The sequence below is a fragment of the Hemibagrus wyckioides genome, linkage group LG18, assembly GCF_019097595.1.
Source record: "Hemibagrus wyckioides isolate EC202008001 linkage group LG18, SWU_Hwy_1.0, whole genome shotgun sequence".
In the NCBI taxonomy this organism is placed as follows: Eukaryota; Metazoa; Chordata; class Actinopteri; order Siluriformes; family Bagridae; genus Hemibagrus; species Hemibagrus wyckioides.
The window spans coordinates 345,001-356,257 of record NC_080727.1 but is presented as its reverse complement, the minus strand read 5'-3'; the positions used below and the strand labels follow the sequence as shown (position 1 = coordinate 356,257).

Here is an 11,257-nt window from a genome sequence, read left to right as displayed (position 1 = left end):
GTCTCACATTCTTATTTTCCTTTACACAGAAAACACAAACACTTTATAAAGTTTACAGAATAAAAACAAAAACCAGAAATGAGTGAAGTTTTCAGTCCTGCTGATGATAAGGGGGTGGGGGTGTGGAGTAAAGTCAAGTCCAGATATTTCTCTTCACAATGCAGTGATCATTTCCTCCTCCACGGTTTCATCCTTTCCCTAAAACACACACACACATTAAACACCTTTGTTAAATTTAAGTAATGATTTATTATTATGATTATTAAGATTATCTCTGACTGCATTGTGGTGGAGAATCTGAGCTCCTACCAGGAAGACGAGTGTGTGATGGATGATCAGCTCTCTGGTCAGATTCACCAGGTTTTTGTTCATAGCCAGCTCCTCAAACAGCGTGGGGACAAACACCACTGCCAGGTTCTGTGCCGTCATCTTATTCACCTGACTGTAGAGCTGCACACTACACACACACACACACACACACACAGTGTCAGGTAACACAAACTGGACAAAATGAATAGGATTTACACAGACAGACACTGGGACATGGAGACAGACAGACAGGTGTGTAGGGTGTGGTGTTACTTGTAGAGGTGACTGAACAGGGCGGACAGTAAGGCTCTGTTGTCAGGAGGGAGGAGTTTGACCAGCCTTTGATACTCCTGCAGTCTTCTAGTGACCTCAGTGTGAGCTGAAACACACACACACATCAACGCCACTGGTTCTGTTGGGGTGATGTGTTACAATCTTCAGCACACACTGAGTAAAGTGTGTGTGTGTGTGTGTGTGTTACCTGCTGCATTGACCCAGTTCTCTCTCTCAGATGAGGGAATGAGGTGAGTTGAGTTTCGGAGGAAGTGTTTTAGCGCTCCTGCTACTTCCTGTACAGAGATTTCATTTGTCTCCAAAACAACGTCTGGAGTCTTGTGCAGCTTCTCCACCAGCTCCATGATCTTAGTGACCGATCCACAGCAGCGGTACAGACCCTCCACCTTCAGACCTGACACACACACACACACAAAGAACAAATGAAACTCTTGGATTCTTCAAAATTCTCACTCAGTTTTTATTTCTTCACCTTTACACACTTGACCAATCAGTGACCAGAATTTCTTCACGTAACCCATTCTCCTACTTTTTTGGTGAAGTGAAGCACTTTGCTCGTGTTTATTTATCTGTTAGCACTTCTGAGTTCAGTTCCTTATTCACATGCTAGTCATTATTAGCAATTAGCAAGTGCTAGCAACTTGACAAGTTAGCTATGACGGTAACGAGGCTTCGTTAACCGTTTCTCTGCAGCTTGTTACCATAGCAACCTTTCTTCTTCTTCTTCTTTCGTCTTTTCCCTTCAGGGGTCTCCACAGTGAATCATCTCTCTCCACCTATCCCTATCTTCTGCATCCTCAACACTTACACCCACTAGCTTCATATCCTCATTTATTCCATCCATATTCCTCCTCTTTGTCCTTCCTCTTTTCCTCCTGCCTGGCAGCTCCATGTCCAACATTCTCCTACCAATATACTCACTCTCCCTCCTCTGGACATGTCCAAACCATCTTAATCTGTCCTCCCTAACTTTGTCCCCCAAACGTCCAACATGAGCTGTCCCTCTGATGTCCTCGTTCCTAATCCTGTCCAACCGTGTCACTCCCAAAGAGAACCTCAACATCTTCAGCTCTGCTACCTCCAGCTCTGACTCCTGTCTCTGCCTCAGTGATACTGTCTCTAAACCATACAGCATGGCCGGTCTCACCACTGTCCTGTATCACCTTCCCCTTGATTCTCTCTGATATTTTTCTATCACACAGAACTCCTGACACCTTTCTCCACCCATTCCAACCTGCCTGCACTCGCTTCTTTACCTCTTTCCCACACTCTCCATTACTCTGGACTGTTGACCCCAAGAACTTAAACTCCTGTACCTTCTTCATCTCTTCAACCTGTAATCTTACTGTTCCACTTCCCTCCCTGTCATTCACACACATGTACTCAGTCTTACTACCACTGACTTTCATTCCTCTTCTCTCCAGCGCAAACCTCCACCTCTCCAGGTTTTCCTCCACCTGCTCCCTGCTCTCACTACAGATCACAATGTCATCTGCAAACATCATTGTCCAAGGAGACTCCTGTCTGACCTCCTCTGACAACTGGTCCATCACCATAGCAAACAGGAAGGGGCTCAGAGCCGATCCCTGATGCAGTCCCACCTCCACTCTGAACTCCTCTGTCTGACCTACAGCACACCTCACCACTGTCCTGCTCCTCTCATACATGTCCTGCACCACTCTGACATACTTCTCTGCTACTCCTGACTTCCTCATACAGTACCACAGCTCTTCTCTTGGCACCCTGTCATACGCTTTCTCCAAGTCTACAAACACACAGTGCAGCTCTCTCTGACCATCCCTATACTTCTCCATCAACATTCTCAGGGCAAAAATTGCATCTGTTGTGCTCTTTCTGGGCATGAAGCCATACTGCTGCTCACAAATTTCCACTACCTTCCTTAACCTAGCTTCCACTACTCTTTCCCAGAGCTTCATTGTATGGCTCATCAACTTTATCCCCCTATAGTTGCTGCAACTCTGCACATCACCCTTATTCTTAAAGATCGGCACTAATACACTTCTTCTCCATTCCTCAGGCATCTTCTCACTCTCTAAAACCCTGTTAAACAGACTAGTTAAAAATTCCACTGCCGCCTCTCCTAGACACTTCCAGACCTCCACCGGGATGTCGTCAGGACCAACTACCTTTCCACTTTTCATCCTCTTCAAAGCCTTCCTGACTTCATCCTTTCTAATCTTATCTACTTCCTGTTCCACAGAGTTCACCCCTTCTACTCTTTTTTCCCTCTCATTTTCCTCATTCATCAGCTCTTCAAAGTACTCCTTCCATCTCCTCTGTACACTCTCCTCACTTGTGAGCACCTTTCCATCTCTATCCTTAATAATTCTAACTTGCTGCACATCCTTCCCATCTCCATCCCTCTGCCTAGCTAACCTGTACAAGTCCTTCTCTCCTTCCTGACTTCATCCTTTCTAATCTTATCTACTTCCTGTTCCACAGAGTTCACCCCTTCTACTCTTTTTCCCCTCTCATTTTCCATAGCAACCTCACTGACTTTAAGAAACAAAATGGAACATCTTAGTAACATGTTATTAATAATTGTAGTGACATGCTCCACTCCTAAAAGCTCTTGACCCTGGAGCAGGAAGTGGTCATCCTCAGGTTCCTCAGGTTTTTCTCACCGTACAGCGTGATGTGAGAGATGCAGCGCTGCACCTCAGGAGGGACACACCCTCTAATCCCTGCAGGAAGTGTGTAGAGGGAGCGGCGATACGGCTTCCTGAGACTGGACGCAGCACTGGACAGCAGAGAGTAAAATTTGCTGCAGCTCTCCTCACGCTCAAACTGAAGATACACCGCCCTAATGGTAGGGGCAAATAGACGAATATGCAAATTACACACAAATTATTCAAATTAGACACATTTCTATTGGAGCAGCAACTTACTTCTCTTCTGCAATCACCTCCACAGTGTTCTCTAACAAACACATACCTGTGTAAACACACACACACACTCATTAACACACACATTAACACACACTCATTATCACACACTCATTATCACACTCATTAACACACTCATTATCACACACTCATTATCACACACTCATTATCACACACTCATTATCACACACTCATTATCACACACACTCATTATCACACACTCATTATCACACACTCATTATCACACACACTCATTATCACACACTCATTATCACACACTCATTATCACACACTCATTATCACACACACTCATTATCACACACTCATTATCACACACTCATTATCACACACACTCATTATCACACACACTCATTATCACACACTCATTATCACACTCATTATCACACACTCATTAACACACACTCATTATCACACACTCATTATCACACACTCATTATCACACACACTCATTATCACACACTCATTATCACACACTCATTATCACACACACTCATTATCACACACTCATTATCACACACTCATTATCACACACACTCATTATCACACACACTCATTATCACACACTCATTATCACACACTCATTATCACACACACTCATTATCACACACTCATTATCACACACACTCATTATCACACACTCATTATCACACACTCATTATCACACACACTCATTATCACACACTCATTATCACACACTCATTATCACACACTCATTATCACACACACTCATTATCACACACTCATTATCACACACTCATTATCACACACTCATTATCACACTCATTAACACACACTCATTATCACACACTCATTATCACACACTCATTATCACACTCATTAACACACACTCATTATCACACACTCATTATCACACACTCATTATCACACACACTCATTATCACACACTCATTATCACACACTCATTATCACACACTCATTATCACACACTCATTATCACACACTCATTATCACACTCATTAACACACACTCATTATCACACACTCATTATCACACACTCATTATCACACACTCATTATCACACACTCATTATCACACACTCATTATCACACACACTCATTATCACACACTCATTATCACACACTCATTAACACACACACTCATTATCACACACTCATTATCACACACTCATTAACACACACTCATTATCACACACTCATTATCACACACTCATTATCACACACATTATCACACACACTCATTATCACACACTCATTATCACACACTCATTATCACACACACTCATTATCACACACTCATTACCACACACTCATTATCACACTCATTAACACACACTCATTATCACACACTCATTATCACACACTCATTATCACACACACTCATTATCACACACTCATTATCACACACTCATTATCACACACTCATTATCACACACTCATTATCACACACACTCATTATCACACACTCATTATCACACACTCATTATCACACTCATTATCACACACACTCATTATCACACACTCATTATCACACACTCATTATCACACACTCATTATCACACACTCATTATCACACACTCATTATCACACACTCATTATCACACACACTCATTATCACACACTCATTATCACACACTCATTATCACACACTCATTATCACACACTCATTATCACACACACTCATTATCACACACTCATTACCACACACTCATTATCACACACTCATTAACACACACACTCATTATCACACACTCATTATCACACACTCATTATCACACACTCATTATCACACACACTCATTATCACACACTCATTATCACACACTCATTATCACACACTCATTATCACACACTCATTATCACACACTCATTAACACACACTCATTATCACACACTCATTATCACACACTCATTATCACACACTCATTATCACACACACTCATTATCACACACTCATTATCACACACTCATTATCACACACTCATTATCACACACTCATTATCACACACTCATTATCACACACTCATTATCACACACACTCATTAACACACACTCATTATCACACACTCATTATCACACACACTCATTATCACACACTCATTATCACACACTCATTATCACACACTCATTATCACACACTCATTATCACACACACTCATTATCACACACACTCATTAACACACACTCATTATCACACACACTCATTATCACACACTCATTATCACACTCATTATCACACACTCATTATCACACACTCATTATCACACACACTCATTATCACACACTCATTATCACACACTCATTATCACACACACTCATTATCACACACACACTCATTATCACACACACACTCATTAGCACACACTCATTATCACACACACTCATTATCACACACTCATTAACACACACTCATTATCACACACACACACTCATTATCACACACACACTCATTATCACACACACACACACTCATTATCACACACTCATTATCACACACACTCATTATCACACTCATTATCACACACTCATTATCACACACTCATTATCACACACACACATTAACACACACACTCATTATCACACACACTCATTATCACACACACACACTCATTATCACACACACACTCATTATCACACACTCATTATCACACACTCATTATCACACACATTATCACACACACACATTCATTAACACACACACTCATTATCACACACTCATTATCACACACACACTCATTATCACACACTCATTATCACACACACACACTCATTATCACACACACACTCATTATCACACACACACACTCATTATCACACACACTCATTATCACACACACACTCATTATCACACACACACACACTCATTATCACACACTCATTAACACACTCATTATCACACACACTCATTATCACACACTCATTATCACACACACTCATTATCACACACTCATTATCACACACACTCATTATCACACACACTCTAACACACACACTCATTAACACACACACTCATTATCACACACTCATTATCACACACTCATTATCACACACACTCATTATCACACACACTCATTAACACACACACTCATTATCACACACTCATTATCACACACTCATTATCACACACACTCATTATCACACACTCATTATCACACACACTCATTATCACACACTCATTAACACACACTCATTAACACACACTCATTACCACACACACTCATTATCACACACACTCATTATCACACACACTCATTATCACACACTCATTATCACACACACTCATTATCACACACTCATTAACACACACTCATTAACACACACTCATTACCACACACACTCATTATCACACACACTCATTATCACACACACATTATCACACACACTCATTATCACACACACTCATTATCACACACACTCATTATCACACACTCATTATCACACACACTCATTATCACACACACTCATTATCACACACACTCATTATCACACACTCATTATCACACACTCATTATCACACACTCATTATCACACACATTATCACACACTCATTATCACACACTCATTAACACACACTCATTATCACACACTCATTATCACACACTCATTACCACACACTCATTATCACACACACTCATTATCACACACACTCATTATCACACTCATTATCACACACTCATTATCACACACACTCATTATCACACACTCATTACCACACACTCATTATCACACACTCATTATCACACACACTCATTATCACACACACTCATTATCACACACACTCATTATCACACACTCATTATCACACACTCATTATCACACACTCATTATCACACACACTCATTATCACACACTCATTATCACACACTCATTATCACACACTCATTATCACACACTCATTATCACACACACTCATTATCACACACTCATTATCACACACTCATTATCACACACACTCATTATCACACACTCATTATCACACACACTCATTATCACACACTCATTATCACACACACTCATTATCACACACACTCATTATCACACACTCATTATCACACACACTCATTATCACACACTCATTATCACACACACTCATTATCACACACTCATTATCACACACTCATTAACACACACTCATTATCACACACTCATTAACACACACACTCATTATCACACACTCATTAACACACACTCATTATCACACACTCATTATCACACACTCATTATCACACACACTCATTATCACACACTCATTATCACACACACTCATTATCACACACTCATTATCACACACTCATTATCACACACACTCATTATCACACACTCATTATCACACACACTCATTATCACACACTCATTAACACACACTCATTATCACACACACACACTCATTATCACACACTCATTAACACACACACTCATTATCACACACTCATTAACACACACTCATTATCACACACTCATTATCACACACTCATTATCACACACACTCATTATCACACACTCATTATCACACACTCATTATCACACACACTCATTATCACACACTCATTATCACACACTCATTATCACACACTCATTATCACACACTCATTATCACACACACTCATTAACACACACTCATTATCACACACTCATTATCACACACTCATTATCACACACTCATTATCACACACACTCATTATCACACACTCATTATCACACACTCATTATCACACACACTCATTAACACACACTCATTATCACACACTCATTAACACACACTCATTATCACACACACTCATTATCACACACTCATTATCACACACTCATTATCACACACTCATTATCACACACTCATTACCACACACTCATTACCACACACTCATTATCACACTCATTAACACACACTCATTATCACACACTCATTATCACACACTCATTATCACACACTCATTATCACACACACTCATTATCACACACACTCATTATCACACACACTCATTATCACACACTCATTATCACACACACTCATTATCACACACTCATTATCACACACTCATTATCACACACTCATTATCACACACACTCATTATCACACACTCATTATCACACACACTCATTATCACACACTCATTATCACACACACTCATTATCACACACTCATTAACACACACTCATTATCACACACTCATTATCACACACTCATTATCACACACTCATTATCACACACTCATTATCACACACACTCATTATCACACACTCATTATCACACACACTCATTATCACACACACTCATTAACACACACTCATTATCACACACACTCATTAACACACACTCATTATCACACACACTCATTATCACACACACTCATTATCACACACTCATTATCACACACACTCATTATCACACACTCATTATCACACACATTATCACACACTCATTATCACACACTCATTAACACACACTCATTATCACACACTCATTATCACACACTCATTACCACACACTCATTATCACACACTCATTATCACACACTCATTATCACACACACTCATTATCACACACACTCATTATCACACACTCATTATCACACACACTCATTATCACACACACTCATTATCACACACTCATTAACACACACTCATTATCACACACACTCATTAACACACACTCATTATCACACACACTCATTATCACACACACTCATTATCACACACACTCATTATCACACACTCATTAACACACACTCATTATCACACACACTCATTATCACACACACTCATTATCACACACTCATTATCACACACACTCATTATCACACACACTCATTATCACACACTCATTATCACACACACTCATTATCACACACACTCATTATCACACACTCATTAACACACACTCATTATCACACACACTCATTATCACACACACTCATTATCACACACACTCATTATCACACACTCATTATCACACACTCATTATCACACTCATTATCACACACTCATTATCACACACACTCATTAACACACACTCATTATCACACACTCATTATCACACTCATTATCACACACTCATTATCACACACACTCATTAACACACACTCATTATCACACACACTCATTATCACACACACTCATTATCACACACACTCATTATCACACACACTCATTATCACACACTCATTATCACACACACTCATTATCACACACACTCATTATCACACACTCATTATCACACACTCATTATCACACACTCATTATCACACACTCATTATCACACACTCATTATCACACACTCATTATCACACACATTATCACACACTCATTATCACACACTCATTAACACACACTCATTATCACACACTCATTATCACACACTCATTATCACACACACTCATTATCACACACTCATTATCACACACACTCATTATCACACACTCATTATCACACACACTCATTATCACACACACTCATTATCACACACTCATTATCACACACACTCATTATCACACACACTCATTATCACACACACTCATTATCACACACACTCATTAACACACACTCATTATCACACACACTCATTATCACACACACTCATTATCACACACTCATTATCACACACACTCATTATCACACACTCATTATCACACACACTCATTATCACACACTCATTATCACACACTCATTAACACACACTCATTATCACACACTCATTATCACACACACTCATTATCACACACTCATTATCACACACTCATTATCACACACTCATTATCACACACTCATTACCACACACTCATTATCACACACTCATTATCACACACACTCATTATCACACACTCATTAACACACACTCATTATCACACACTCATTATCACACACTCATTATCACACACTCATTATCACACACTCATTATCACACACTCATTATCACACACTCATTATCACACACTCATTAACACACACTCATTATCACACACACTCATTATCACACACTCATTATCACACACTCATTATCACACACTCATTATCACACACACTCATTATCACACACTCATTATCACACACTCATTATCACACACACTCATTATCACACACACTCATTATCACACACTCATTATCACACACACTCATTATCACACACTCATTATCACACACTCATTACCACACACTCATTATCACACACTCATTATCACACACTCATTATCACACACACTCATTAACACACACTCATTATCACACACTCATTATCACACACACTCATTATCACACACACTCATTATCACACACACTCATTATCACACACTCATTACCACACACTCATTATCACACACTCATTATCACACACTCATTATCACACACTCATTATCACACACTCATTATCACACACTCATTATCACACACTCATTATCACACACACTCATTATCACACACACTCATTATCACACACACTCATTATCACACACTCATTACCACACACTCATTATCACACACTCATTATCACACACTCATTATCACACACTCATTATCACACACTCATTATCACACACTCATTATCACACACTCATTATCACACACTCATTATCACACACTCATTATCACACACACTCATTATCACACACTCATTATCACACACTCATTATCACACACTCATTATCACACACTCATTATCACACACTCATTATCACACACACATTATCACACACACTCATTATCACACACTCATTATCACACACTCATTATCACACACACTCATTATCACACACACATT

At 39.4% G+C, this 11,257-nt stretch overlaps 1 protein-coding gene across 4 annotated transcripts in view; it reads right to left on the bottom strand.

Moving 5' to 3' along the window:
• Positions 1 to 3: 3 nt before the first annotated feature.
• LOC131369181 (arf-GAP with Rho-GAP domain, ANK repeat and PH domain-containing protein 2) overlaps positions 4 to 11,257 on the bottom strand; it is a 79,479-nt gene continuing 68,225 nt past the window's right edge. For all 4 annotated transcript variants that reach the window (XM_058415658.1, XM_058415656.1, XM_058415657.1 and 1 more), the window contains 6 exons: positions 3,513 to 3,558; positions 3,249 to 3,427; positions 791 to 997; positions 583 to 688; positions 310 to 457; positions 4 to 198 (listed from right to left, as the gene is read on the bottom strand). In XM_058415658.1, coding sequence (XP_058271641.1) covers positions 154 to 198; positions 310 to 457; positions 583 to 688; positions 791 to 997; positions 3,249 to 3,427; positions 3,513 to 3,558 — 731 coding nt within the window. In that variant the 3' untranslated portion in view covers positions 4 to 153. The remainder of the gene's footprint in view (positions 199 to 309; positions 458 to 582; positions 689 to 790; positions 998 to 3,248; positions 3,428 to 3,512; positions 3,559 to 11,257) is intronic.